General features: G+C 35.8%; 1 protein-coding gene across 5 annotated transcripts in view; it reads right to left on the reverse strand.

Moving 5' to 3' along the window:
* Window positions 1–15,304, reverse strand: part of SORCS1 (sortilin related VPS10 domain containing receptor 1) — a 656,026-nt gene that overhangs the window by 152,242 nt on the left and 488,480 nt on the right. For all 5 annotated transcript variants that reach the window (XM_049790574.1, XM_049790573.1, XM_049790572.1 and 2 more), the window contains exon 6: window positions 7,659–7,723. In XM_049790574.1, coding sequence (XP_049646531.1) covers window positions 7,659–7,723 — 65 coding nt within the window. The remainder of the gene's footprint in view (window positions 1–7,658; window positions 7,724–15,304) is intronic.

Raw genomic sequence — 15,304 nt, forward strand, 5'->3', positions numbered from 1 at the left:
TTTAGAAACATTTTCTTTGGGTAATAGTTTTAAAACAGTATGCTTTAGGAGTACAATTTTGCAATATTTCAAACATATGTTACTTTTCCAAATCCACTTCCCAAGTTCCAATATCATTGGACCCCCTCTACCCTATAAGAGTGCCTACATTTTTCTTTTAGTAATTTAGTAAATGGAAATTCATACTTCCTAATTAAATGAAAACAAAACCATTCACATGGTGAGCTTTTTTTTTTTCTCATCAGATCGTTTACTTTAAAAAGAAAACTCTTATAATATCATGAACTATTGAGGCTTGCAAACACAGGTCTTCCTGATGTTGAGGAAACATGTACTACTAGTCATCTGGGAAATATAACTTTGTCTACAAAAATATTAATACTTAAACACAGGATTTTTTCTTTAGAAAATTTTCTTCCAACAGGTTTACTTCTTATAATAGCATGTATGCTTACTCACCAAATATGTGTGTATGTGTAAGTATCACAAAATTGCATAAAAGAGTCAAATATTCATATGCTACAAAAGGTAAAGTCATTAACTAAATTATAGTTGACTGAATAATGGAACATAATGACAGTTCTACATGTATATGTGCTAAAATACAAACATTTTTAACTTTCTATTCCACTTTCAAGCTTTGTATTTGGCATAATGGTTTGATAACATGAACACTTATGAATATGTGTATAAGTTTATACATATACATATTTATAAGCATAAATTCAAATAAGTCTTGGAAAAACAAAGAAGAGATTTAAAAAAAAACTACCTTTTGAAAATGGAAATAAGGTCCAGAAATGGATTTTACTTTTCACTTGGTATATTTGAATATTACTTATCCATTTTATTGTTGTCCTTGCTACATGTGTTTGGTATAGAAATAACCTATTTTTGTAGTAAAAACACAAACACCCCAGAGTTAATAAACTGAGGTTGAAATTATCTCCCTGCTGTATTTTATAAGTACTTCTTTGTCCCAATGCTGACATACATGCTATTACACATGAAAATTAAGTAGAAAGGCTAGGATATGGAAAGAAAAATAGTTTGAGTTTTGCTTCAGGAAGATGGTGGGGGTAGTTATTTTTAGTTTAATAAAGGTCATGGTTGGTTTTTCCCCAGAGAAAGAGGTAAGTCGGTGGGCAAGTTTGTTAACAAAGTAACTCATGCAAATAAACAATTGACCTAGTTACTGTTTTTGTGACCTCTCTAATAACAATAGTCACCTCCAACACAAAGACACTCATGTCACCAGCTTACGCCTTCTCATTCATAATTAAAAAAGAGAAACTATAAAGGTTAAATTGGTACAATAGGTTCTCTTACAAGATGATATTTCAGATGAGCATAAGAAGAGAACAAACAAATATGCCCAAGGGAAATTGCTTTAATTAAGATTTATGAAAGCAGTTATGTTATTTCCTCCAAAACAAGGCACACATACTAAATGTATATTACTTTGTAACATAGGCTAAGTGGCACATGATTTCAGAGAGTTGGTGAAACTCTGGTACAACCTCATTAGTTCTCTACAGGCTTTAATTATGATTAGAGATTCTTCCATGTCAATAGGGGTAGTAGGGTGGGGCAAACTTAGAAGTAACATAAAATAATGCAGGAGGGTTTTAGGAATTTTGGTGGGGACAGAGGTCAATTGTTTATCTAAAGCATAATCACAGAGACCAGAGAGATAGTACAGAAAGTAAAACTTTCTTGAATGCAGCCAATCTAAGTTTGATCCCTGGCATCTCAAATGGTCACTGGAGTCCACCGAGAGTGATCTCTGAACACAGAGCCAGGAGTAACCCCGAACATCACCAGATATGGCCCCAAAACAAACCAAAATACCCAAAACAAAGGCATAAAATTAATATTATTATAACTATGTTGCCTTCATTATAATAAAGTATTATATTCAATATCACTATGTACCTAAAATATTACTGTGAAAAATTTATAATCCACCTTGATTAAAATAAAAATGCAAAAGAAATATTGCCATACAATAACAACACACATAGTAATTCAATAAACATTAAATTTTAACATTAAAATAAATAGGATGTGACTTAACAAGATTTTCAACCCAATTATTCTATGGACTATTTCTCTTTAATTACATAGATTACACATAAACACAAATCTATGCACCCATAAGAGGAAAATTAATCAAATGTACTGGTTAAATACAGTTTAATATGCAGGGTCACACAACCCATGTACAAACAAATGTATAGGCACATGATTTTTTTTTGGTTTTTGGGCCACACACGGCGGTGCTCAGGGATTACTCCTGGCTGTCTGCTCAGAAATAGCTCCTGGCAGGCACGGGGGACCATATGGGACACTGAGATTCCAACCATCCACCTTAGGTCCTGGATAGGCTGCTTGCAAGGCAAACACCGCTGTGCTATCTCTCCGGGCCCGGCACATGATATTTTAACATTAGGTTTTGTTTCCTTGGTATGTGCCTGTCAAATTCTTCCCCATTTAATCTGGGGGCTAATAATGAGTGTCATGCCCAATAAATATGTTCAAGTTAGACCATTATACTTCTTGTTATTGATTGCAATTAAGATTGCTCACTTCAGCTTGTCTCCCAAGGTAGAGAGGTGTTACAGGAAATAATCATATTCATGGCACACTTGTGACTATAAGATTTCATAAGAGAGTTGGCAAGAAACTTATATAACACTCACAGTCCCACATAGAGCAAAAGATTTCCAGAGCTCCCCTCCCCACCCATTGAACAAGAACTTCAATCAAAAAAATGTTATAGAGAAAGATTGGAAATGAACTAAGGCTGAACACTGAATAACAAATTTAGAAAAACACTTGTACTCCCACCCTCTAAAGAAATAGCTGAAGAAATAAGTGAGAGGTTTTTATTTCTGGTTTAAATGCCTTAACTCCAATTTTCTTAAGCTATTAAAATAAAAAAGAAAAAGTTCAAAGCAAAACAACAGTCATTTATTTTTGCACATAGGCTAAATGATCTATGACTAGGAATATAATCAGTGGTTTCTAGTGTACTGAAATTGTGTAGCAAATACATAACCTCAGATAATAAAGAAAAGAGGAAAGAAATCTCAATCATAGAATATGGGGACTGTCCAGTGGGGATGATTGGAACTGTTAGAACAACTGGGTAGCCTGGAGCTGATTTTGACATGTGTGGTAGTGGTTACTTTTATCCACACCTGGGCCTTCTGACCTATTTACACACACACACATACACACCATTCATTCATTCATTCACCTGGAGCCATGGTTACCAGGTGCCCATCTGAAAAGGCTGGAAAGACTGGACAGGGGCAGACGAGAAGAGAGGAAAGGAGGGATGTGTTGGGAAAGAAAGGGAAAGAGAGAGTTTTTTTTTTAATTAAAATGCATTTTATTTTACAAGAACAGTCAAGTTAGTTGTTTATACTTAGATCCCTTATTTCAGTTGGTAGGGTTTTTTTTTTTTTTTCTGCTTAGTTTTGACAGGGCAACTTTTCAAATTAAATACCTTTATTGAATTTTCACTTGGATAGTTTCTGAAGATGCTGCCTTTGCCAAAAACGAAAAAAAAAAAAGTAAAATAAAATAAATAAAATTAGAACGGATATATTTCACACCTTGTGAAAGCTGAGCCTGAGATGACAGTTTGGCATTTTCAACCTTTGTGCCTTCAGGGAACCCAAGAATAATGCTAGGTGAAAGAAATGGCGCAGTCCAGGGACAGGGAAGGCTTTTGTTTTTGTTGGTCGGGATTTGGGTTACGTGCATTAGATACCACAGACCAGAAAGCAACTTTATCCCCGAAAGCTTGAAAATGAAAGCAATCTGGGATGCTCCCAATTCCATGCAGAGCTTTCAGAACAAGGGCTGTCGCCATGGGAGACAGACCCGAAAGCTCTTTTATTAGTTTTTTCTTGTGGGACGTTGTTACTCAAAGCATGTTCCACAGTCCAGCAGCAGTAACAACACCTGGGAGCTTGTTAGGAATGCAGACGCTCCCGTCCTTACTGAATTGGAATCCATGCTTGAACAAGATCCCGAGATGGGTTTTGTGCATGTAAATTTGAGAAAGAATATTCTAAAAAGACCCAGACAGTTTGAATGGAATTAGCTAGTCAGTTAATAACCCTGACAATTAGTAAACTATGCATTCAGCCATCCAGCAAAGTATTTATTAAGCCATGTCTACATATAGTCCTGGGCTGGACATACAACGTTGAACAAAGATATACATTGTCCCTGTACAAAAAAAAACTTACAGGCTGGTAGGCAGAAAAAGTTGAGATCAAACAGTCTTTCAAATGAAATGTTGTAATTTCAAACTGAGATGAATAGGATGAACAAAAGATTAGGTGAGGGGGAAAAAGGAAATGAAACAAAACACTAAACAAAGCAAGCTTTTATGGGCTAAAGAGATTGAATAGGGATGAGGGTTCGTGCCTTATATGTGGTCACCCATGATTTGATTCTGGCATTACACAGACTCTTGGCATCCTTATGTGTACCCTTAGTAATCTCCAATCATAGTCAGGATTTCAAGGGGTGGTCCCTGATTACTGTATCCTTGAACCCTGAGACTGACTCATCTTCCTGTGCATGAATTGGAAGACCCACAGTACCAAATAAAAAATAAGAAATTCCTCATTTTAATTCTAGGTACTATTTAGGCTTAAGCAAGGTAAAGGATAAGAGGAATTCTTTAAACTACTTTCATAACTTTTATTTATTTATTTATTTATTTATTTATTTATTTATTTATTTATTTATTTATTTTGGTCATACCCAGCAGTGCTCAGGGGTTACTCCTGGCTCTATGCTCAGAAATTGCTCCTGGCAGGCTCGGGGGACCATATGGGATGCCGAGATTTGAACCACCATCCTTCTGTATGCAAGGAAAACACCTTACCTCCATGCTATCTCTCCAGACCCTAGATGAGAATAAGTTTATTTCTAAGTTAACAGTTAAAAAATGTCACAATGGAATGGTTGCTTAACTAGAGATTTATCAACCCGACTGATTTATTACACTGGATTGGTCAGGAAAGAGATAAGAGAGGAGAACATTCCAGGCAGAAGAATAAAAAGTACCATATCTTTGGGGCTGGAACATGTTGCAATAATTGAAAGCAAGTCTATAGACCTGCAGGGAAGGATCAAGGAAAGGGCAGAATGAGATGAACTCAGGAAATGAACAGTCCCTGATGATCCTGTAGTTAAAGTTAAGATGAAACTTTGATTTTTTTTTTTTATCTAGGCAACAGGAAGTAAATCAAAGATTCTAAAAGGACATGACTGCTTTTGCCTTAGGGGAAGAAAGTTCTGGCTTTTACATGGTGAAAGCTGGACCTTGGCATCCAAAAAAACCCTATTATCAGCTCTTGAGGAATGGAGGGTCACCATCAAAAAGACTACTGTGGAATTGCGAAAGTTGCTCTATGGAAATATATTCACTCAGTGAATCCTCTTACTGGGGGGAGTATTACTTAAGACAGCCCTGCCCTTCTTTACAAAGGAAGAAAGTGATAGTCAGCATGGAAGTAGGACATTCTGACAATGGATATTATCATTTCCTACAAGGGGAGGCAAAATCCCCACCAGAGAGGTCATGCTGTGTGTTGATTCATCAGGTAGATGTGGTTTCTGTAAATTTGGGAGTGCATGGGTAACCTTCTTCTGTCAGATTAAAGAAAGTAATATACATCTACTTCTACACCCAAAATAGACAAAGAAAAATAGATACAAATATAATAATAATAATAATAATAATAATAATGTTTTCAAATTGTGAGAAATATTTTTGCAACATAGAATGTCTCAATGATGAGATTGATGGTTCTCTGTGTGCAAGAGAAGCTCTGAGCCTCATTAACTGTATGTAGCAGACGGTTTATTTTCTTCTTCTTTATATTCCTTTATTCTAGAGATCTTTTTTTGCTCATCATTTTTCTAGATATCTTCCCTTTTATCCTATTTTATTTTCCTGCAGTACCTTCTTTTCACCTGAGTGGTGAGTTCTTCTGGATTCCTTGGATTAGAAAATGGGAAGAAAATATATTATTCTTACTTAAATATGGTTCTTTCTAAGCCTTAGTGTTCTCATCTGTGAAATGTAAATAACAACTTAGAGGCTTGGTAAGGATTAGTCTTGCTAAAGAATTTAAAGTGCTTAGCATAATTCTTTTTGCTGTTACTTTGAGGTCACACACAGTTGTACTCTACTTAATTCTGACTTCTGGCTCTGTACTCTGGAATCATTACTTGTGTGCTCCCAGAGTGATATGGAATGCCAGGCATTAAACCTTGATCAGCCACATGCAAGACAAATGTCCCCCTCTCCTGCAGTGTTGCTCTGGCCCCCTTAACATAAATCTTGTTCCAAGTGCTTCTTTGGGAATGGTCAATAAGAACTTAGTTAACTCACAGATGAAGAAACTGAGCCAGGAAAAAATTAAGCATGTTTTCCCAGGTCACGCTATTAGCAATTGGAAATTTAAGTAATGCAGACAAGGATTCTAAATTTTTGATCAGTAACTTGCTTTACTCCATACCATGTAACTAAAGCAACAATCTTTATAAAAATTTACTCACCAAACTAATGATAATTAAAAACTTTAAATAGATGGCTAGAGAGATTAGTAAATACAGAAGGTAAGGTATTTGCCTTGTACACAGATATCTCAGGCTCAATCCCCAGCACCCATATGCTCCCCCAAATACCACCAGGACTGATTCTTAAGTTAAGAACCAGTCTGCCAGTGGTAAGGCATTTGCTTTGTGTGCAGAAGGACGTTGATTTGAATCCCGTGTCTCATATGGTCCCCGAGCAGGGGGGCTATTTCTGAGCATAGAGCCAGGAGTATCCCCTGAGTGCTGCCAGGTGTGACCCCCCCCCCCAAAAAAAAGAACCAGTGTGCCTCCTTCAAACAAACAAAAACAAAAGAGGAATTCCAAGAGACAAAACACTATCCTTTCTTTCTGATAAAGTAAAAATTTAAAGAATATTTTTCAAAGTGCTTTTTGTGCCTCTGTCTAAGACTGTGAGGTACTAATTGACAAAGGAAAGAAAATTAAAAATAAACCAAGAAAAATAGAAGAAACAACAAAGTAACTACACTCTATGTTAGGGATAAGAAATTTTGCAGTTTTTCCAAAACCACATAACTCGATTTATCTAGCTCTGCCTCTTAAATAGAGGGGGAAACAAGGGAGGGTACCAGGTCCAAACAGATATATGACCACTAATAGTAAGCTAGACAAAGAGGGGACCACCTACTTTAGCAGCCCGGGGGGTGATGGTGGGGTATATGGGTGGCAGAAAGGGAACTGGGATGGGGGGAGGACAAATTTGGTGATGGGTATTCCCCTGATTCAATGTTAATATGTACCTAAAATACTACTGTGAAAGATATGTAACCCATTATGATCACAATAAAAATTAAAAAAAAAGAAATTTTGCAGTTTTTCATAACTGAGGAAGAAAAACTACTTGACTGAATAAAAAAGTTGTTGAAAATTGTAAAGACAATAATAAATGACTAAAGGATGGGAAAATTCCTCAGGCCCAAAGTTGGATGCTACTATTCAAATTCTTAAACAGATTTGGCACTGCTTAAGAAATACTATGGATATTACAGCAATGCTGATATACTTACGACCGTCCACAGTTCTGGCCTCAAGATGCACGAGATCTGGTTCCTTGCTGGACCCCATCACAGACCTAATAAGTGGAGAAACATCAACATTAATGACTTTGCATGTGACTTAGTGAAATTCAACTGAGTCCACAATGAATGAATGACTATAGGATTCCCAAACCCTAAATTTTGGAATAAAGTTATTTCTTTTATTTATATAACTTAATGAAAACTTCCACTTCAAATAAAAATGATAATGGAGTCTTTCTTTGGTGATGGCAAGGTTTAAGTCTGGTAAAGATATTATGTATTATTAGCTCAGACTTGCAAAAAAGTTCTACACATGGCATATGCGTTCGTCTGCAACCATATTTCTGACAGTATATTAAAATTTCAAGACTTACCAGGCAGATGCCAGACAGGCTGCTTTTGCTGGGTGGATTATTTTCTATTTGACTCTGAGCTACAAGTAAACTATGTGACCAACCAGTGCTCTTAGAGCACAGAGTGATGATTTCCAATATTGTTTGGCCAGTGAGATCAAGTAATTTAGATGTACTGCCCTTCATGCACTGTGCATACAACCAGACCCATGGTGTAAGAATAACACAGCTCAATGGAAATGTCTCATAGGTGCATATTTCTTAGTATAATCCTGTGGTGAGCCAGATTAAATAAAAATAATTGGAGAGGACAAAAAATTATTATGTTATTGCATAAATAATATGAACAGCCATGTTATATCTCTAGAAATTAGGTCAACAAAATTAATTAAATTTGGGATCATATATAACTTTAATGAGAACTTAAGAACCTTTCCCTTTCTATATGAAGCCTAGTGGAATGCCTCTTTCCTTCAGCCACCTTCTTTCATCTCAGCTAGCATCTCAGGTGAGAAAATAGCAAATGCTAAAATTATTCATAGTTTTCCAGAATCTAGAAAGTAGGAGCATAGACCCTGGCGTTACAGATGCCAAGTAGTCAGGTACAATGACAAAGACAGATTTGTCTTCCCTGTAGCTACCTCATTTTGTTCCTTATCCCTCTCTCTAGCCTCAGTTTATCTCTTTGGCTCACTTTTACTTACTCTAAAAAGTTACACCAGTTACACTCTCAAAATAAGTCTGATCAGCTATTATTTACGGGCTTTTGCCCTTGTAAAAGCAGCCACACCAATACAAAAAGATCCCCAAACTTATTTGGCATACCTTAAGCTTTTTCAAAACAAAACAAACAAACAAAGAGTACTCTGTGTTCCCTTGGAAATCTACTTTCTTTAACCCAACAAACAGAAAATGATCCCTAGTTTCACTGGAAACTAATTACTTTCCCCTCAGGTCTTATTAGCATGGAATTATCCACTTTGGAAAATATTGCACTATAAAGAGATCCACTTAAATTTTTAGATTTTTTAAATTAGGCTACACAAATTATATAGTTAGCTAGCCATATATGTTTCTATGGGGTTACAGGAGATTTTTAAATGGGGAAGGAAAGAATAAAGGAAAGAAAAAAAGGAAGGAAGAAAAAAGAGAAGAAAAAAAGATAGGAAAGGAAGAAAGGAATACAAACTGAGAACAAAAGGAAAGGAGGGAAGGAGTGAAGAGAAAAAAGGGGGAACTATATAAACTTCTGTGAAATCTTTGAAAGAGCAAATTAATCATTTTCCTAAGGGTATGTCCAACACATTTCTTATTTGAAAATGTTTTTTCTTTTTATTTTAGTGCAAAGACTAAAGCCAAGCTAGCTTAATCTATTTCCATCTTAAGAAAATAAGCCTCCTTAAGGCACTATTATCAATGTCAGTAAGTTTTCTCTGATTGATACCTGGCCTGATATTCAAAGAATATGCTTGAAACATTAAATCCTACTTTCTTCTTCTGAGAAACAGTGATGGCCTAATAAGGGCTTTTTGAAGAGACAGGAGGTAAGCACTTGGATAGGGATAGACCTGGAATTAAATACTGGCAAATTGATACATGGGTGCTCATTTATCCAGGGACGGTTGCTTTCATTCTCTCACTAAACTGTTGATTGGATCTAAAGGTGACCTTTTGGTGCTGATAGCAAAGTGTGTAGGACATTTGTCTTGCACTTGGTCAACGCAGGTTTGATCCCTGGCATCCATAATGGTCCACTGGACCTGCCAGGAGTGATTTTAGAGTGTAGAGCCAGGAGTAACCCCTGAGCACCACCGGATGTGGCCCAAACTCCAAAAACAAAACAAAGCAAAAAGGTGACCTTTTGATAAAATCACACTTATGAACATAAAGAATGAAATAATATCCCTAAGCAATCTTCAAATGGAAAAATTCAGCATTTAGTCTCATTTTCCTCTAAAAGATTATTATATAGACATCTGTTGTTCATTACCTACATTTACTGAAATCCAAGTTTCATTTTTGAAGTGAATGGTACTTATTACTCCCAAGAGAATCCCACTATTCCAGAAGTACAATTTAGCAAGTAGCATGCAAACCTATCTGCTTGGCTTATGGCTAATATCAGCAGGAGGCAAAATAATTACCCTCCAAATAGTCAGGTCATTCCAAGTACTCATGGCTCCACATAAAACAATAGTTTCCTAAGATTGTTTATTATCATGGGGCAGAAGCTGTTGTTTCCATTAAATTTGCTCGTCTTAACATCTAACAAAGAGAAAATCGAAGGTTGTTTCTCTAAATTCTATGTCGATAAATATCTTTCTTTTTATGCCTAATATTTTTTTCTGTGGTTTTAGAGCAATAGGACGTCAGACAGGACACTTGCCTTGAAAGGGACTGACCCAGGTTCAATTCCTGGCATCTGGAAAACATTTGCAGTAGTTCTCCTGAGTGCAGAGATAGGAGTAAGCCCTGAGCATTTTTTTTTTTTTTTTTTTTGGTTTTTGGGCCACACCCGTTTGACGCTCAGGGGTTACTCCTGGCTATGTGCTCAGAAATCGCCCCTGGCTTGGGGGGACCATATGGGACGCCGGGGGATCGAACCGCTGTCCTTCCTTGGCTAGCGCTTGTAAGGCAGACACCTTACCTCCAGCGCCACCTACCCGGCCCCTTACAATTTTTCTTCTTTTTTTTCTATCTTTCTTCCCATTTTTTGTGAGGGTCACACCAGGCAGAGCTCAGAGGTTACTCCTGCTCTACTCAGAAATTGCTCCTGGCAGGCTCAGGGGACCATATGGGATGCTGGGATTCGAACCACCATCCTTCTGCATGCAAGGTATATTCCCTGCCTCCATGCTAACTCTCTGGCAAGCCCTGAGCATTTCTAGTGAGGAACAAATTCCTATCCCCAAATTATTGTTTATTACAATTTTTAATATAAAAATAAAAGTTTCTAGTTAGATCAGAATTTCTAACAATTTTAATTTCATGATGTGCTTTTTTTTCCCTCTAGGGTTTATGGATTCCTCTAGATATGGAGTCACACTCTGAAATAATTATTAATGCCTTTGACTTTGTGATCCTGTTGAATTCTCAAAAGCTAAAACCAACCAATTCTGAATATTGGCAGTGATACTAGTTTAATGGTTCTGTTTACCACTCACCAGACATCTTATAGAGAAATACATTACTTCGGAAGACTCACTTTAGCTAAACATTCTATTTTTCACCTTTCTACCTTCCACCTAGCCTATCTGTATATCCAGTTTGGTTAGTAATATAAATTTGGATGGTTTCTTTGTGTTTTTTTTTTGTTGTTGTTTTGTTTTATTTTTGGGGGCCACATACAGTGATGCTCAGAGGTTACTCCTGGCTATGTGCTCAGAAATCGCTCCTGACTTGGGGGACCATATGGGACCCTGGGGGATAGAAATGAGGGTCTGTCCTAGGCTAGTGCATGCAAGGCAAACAAATGCCCTACTGTTTACACCACCAATCTGAACCCAGTTTCTTTGTGTCTTAAGACCAACTATTGTATTTGATGATAATTACAGTGGCAGAGATGAGAGAGGCACAAATGAGAAGCTGATAATAAGAGATTACAGACACTCAGTTATAACGTAAATAAAGTATGTAGATCCAATGTATAACAGGCTAACCATAGTTGATAACATATGTCTGATAACGATGTATCAGTTGAAATTGGCTAAGAGAGAAAAAAGTTAGCATTCTTACCAAAATAAAACTAAACCAAAATACCACAAAATTATGTGAGGGATAGTTGTGCTGACTCAATTGTAGTAAGTGTCATATAAATTCATATTAAATTGTCATATTGTATAGTATAGAGATATTACAGTTAGGGGCAGGGAAATACTGTAGTATCGAAGGCTTGTATCACATAGTCCTTATGATCATCACTAGGAGTAGTACTGGAATCACCCAAAATTTCAGCAAGTTTTTCCAGGTGCTCTCCACCATGGGGCCTGTGAAATATCACAACATCTTTAGGTCTATCATTGAAACATTTGATCCAGTTGGCTAAGAATTTATGGAAGTGGGTCCCAGGCCCAGACCTCACTTGGGATGTCCCTAGAGTCATATTAAAATAATTAATTAATTAAAATTTACTTGTCAAATAAATTTACTTAATGACTCTGAAAAAATAGCAATATATCAAAGTAACAAAGATAAAATTGATCCAAAATGTTTTCTTGATTTACTCTAAAATTGAATCCAAAGTGTTTTCTATTTTCAAAGTGAAGATCAAATGATTTTAAATATTTTTATTTATGAGGCCTGAGTAATAGCACAGTGTCTAGGGATTTGCCCTGCATGCAACCAATCAGGGTTTGAGCCTAGGCATCCCATATAGTCACCCAAGCACCATCAGGAATGATCTCCGAGAGCAGAGACAGAAGTAAACCCTGAGCACTGCTGGGTCTGACCCTCATAATAAAATCCAAAAACATTTCTCTTTAAGTATAAAGAAAGTCTTATGTATGGTAATAAGTACAAATGGTTGATAACCTTCGCTTTGTGTCTATACTGTCCTATGTGGATCCTTTGTACATGGTTTATCCTAGTTTGCTGAATCTCTTTTGCATAAATGCATTTCTTACTTCACTTAGCTAGCCAAAGGCAAATGCCCATCTGTCACTGAATTATTTGCACTTACCAAAGCACAGAAGACATTTTCTTTCTTATATCAAACTACCTAGCTATATATAGATAAACACATATATAAATAAATATGTACATATACCATTTTAACAGTGGTTACTACTGATCATTATATCTTACATATTGGATTGTTCAATTCCTAGACTTAGAATCTCATTATCAATATGAAATGGAAAATGCTGGTCCAGGATTCTTTATAAAAAGGCAATTAGATAAATGTATCTTATATATTTTTAGCTACTTGTATAGCTAATTGGAAAAATGAACTCCTTTTTGAAACTAAATCTCATGGAAAGGAAGAGAGAAGGATGACTTTTGTATATACCAGAGTTTTTGCCTTGAACTTCCTTTTATCTTTCTTTTAACTATTATGCTGTGTCTCAGGTCTAGGTAAATAAATGGAAGGCTTTTCAGTGGGTAAGCGCACAAGTTATGGTGTTTTTCTCATGTGAAACTTTCAGAACTGTGCACATAATTTTACATAGCATAAATTAGGCCTCGTTACAATTGCTAATATAGTTTTCTATCCCTCTCAGTGATAGAAAAGCTATATTTTTTCCATGTTTTCATGTCAGGCACTATAAATGTCATATATATATATATGTTTAATTACTGATTTTGAATAAAGGAGAAGGCACCATTATTCATACCAGCATATGTCAATTTTCTCTTTGTAAGACACTTGGCAAGTTGCTTAGCATCTCTGTAATTTAATTTTTTAAGCTACGAAGAGAGGATTCATTTGGTCTAGAATATACATTTTAAAGCAACTAATAGATTCCTGGCATGAAATGAAGCTCAGAAATGAAACTGATTTATTTCTTCTTATTTTAAGGGCTAGTGACAAAGATGAATACTCATATTACAATTATTATTTATAATGGAGACTTTTTGAGTACCTCATTAATAGAAGTAATTTATTAAATATATATTATCATAAGTCAATATATAAAATAGCCAATTCTCAGAGACCAATCATATAAAATAAATAAAATCACTTTTTAATAATGAAACATTGCAGTTCTCTATTTTGCTGTAAAGAACAAGAACTACATATCCACCATCATGAATAATTGAGCGCTAATAGAAGAGGTATCTTCTTATAAAACGAGGATTTTAATATTAAAGTTGTTATTTGAAAGCAGAGAAGGAACATACTTTCATTTGTAGATTGAGGTACAGAGGAGAAGAAAGATCTAAGAAGCCTTAAAAATAAATTGTCTAAATTTTCAAGAATATGCAATCATGTGCAGCTTCTGCAACAGTTAGTACAGGCACAGTCATGTGCACCCCTAACAATAGTTTTATCTTTGGTACCAAGTATGGTCCCCTGTGCATTACCAATTAGTGTGTACACTAAAATATAAAAGAATATGTAGATGTGGTCAATGAACAGAATGTAGTATCATTCTATTCAGAGATACACAGCAGGTATAAAGGAATTAAAGAGAGGATATTCATATAGGTAATATACCAACACAACAGAGTTGACACAATGATTTCAGAGATAGCATTGAATGACAAACAGGAAGGGATCCAATTATAAAGCACCTTGTATATCATGCAATTGTTTGTTTCTAAATGCCAGAAAATGTTATTTCAGAAAGTCAAACATTTACACTGATAAACTGAAGCAAAGAAGCCCCTTTCACCCATCTCTCTTTCTGTAGGCCTCTCAGTCCACAAAAGGGCAGCAAGCAATGCTATCTCCAATTCTATTGCTGAAATAAAACAGATCTAACTTCATACAATGACATTTGTAATATTCTTAATGGGTATTCACATGTAGGAGTGATTTTTGAAATAAAATCTAAGGACTACTAGAATCAAAGAATTAAAAAGAAAAACCACAACTATTCCCTGAAAAAGTACAGGATGATATAAGCAAGGCAACATCAGCCTTCTGAAATATAATCAGCCAAATGCTGCTTTTGAAGGCATTTTCTACGCAGAATGTCAGAAATGTCACCAGTTTATCATTCTCCTGGCATTTTGTCAGAATTTATTCCAGTTTAATATAGTGCTCAATAAATGCTGCAGAACTGCAAAATGTCCTGATGTAGATAACCACAGAGCAAGTATTAAAAAATAAACCCCATGACAAGATGGCACCTATTTATTCATATTATGAATTGCAGTTCATAGCACCTAGAAGAATGAGAAGAATCTTCAGAGGAACAAAGGCTGGTGTTATAGACACCTGCTTTCTACTTTGTGATACAGATGGGACTTGTATGTGGCTACAGGCTCTTTCCATAAACAGAATATACTGAAGAAAGTAGGTCTGTCCGCTACAGAGAGAAAACAAAGTGTGCCAGGAGGTATTAGCAGCTTGAGGCTTGATTTCCTCTTCTGCAGCAAAATATTTCCCTTTCACCTGTCATCATTTAGACTCTTAAATCTAGAGTCATCCTGGCTAACAAAACAGTTTTTATTATTGATCAGCATAACTTAACCTGCCATGGTTTTATCTGTTCAGCTAGGAGAAATGAGTTAAATTTAAAAAAAATCAGCATGATGGTCTCACTTAAACATTTATTTTTGTCACTGTTAACAATATAGTGCTTCATGTATATAATGTTAACTTCTCCCTAAAGT

Source organism: Suncus etruscus, chromosome 17 (assembly GCF_024139225.1).
Source record: "Suncus etruscus isolate mSunEtr1 chromosome 17, mSunEtr1.pri.cur, whole genome shotgun sequence".
NCBI lineage: Eukaryota > Metazoa > Chordata > Mammalia > Eulipotyphla > Soricidae > Suncus > Suncus etruscus.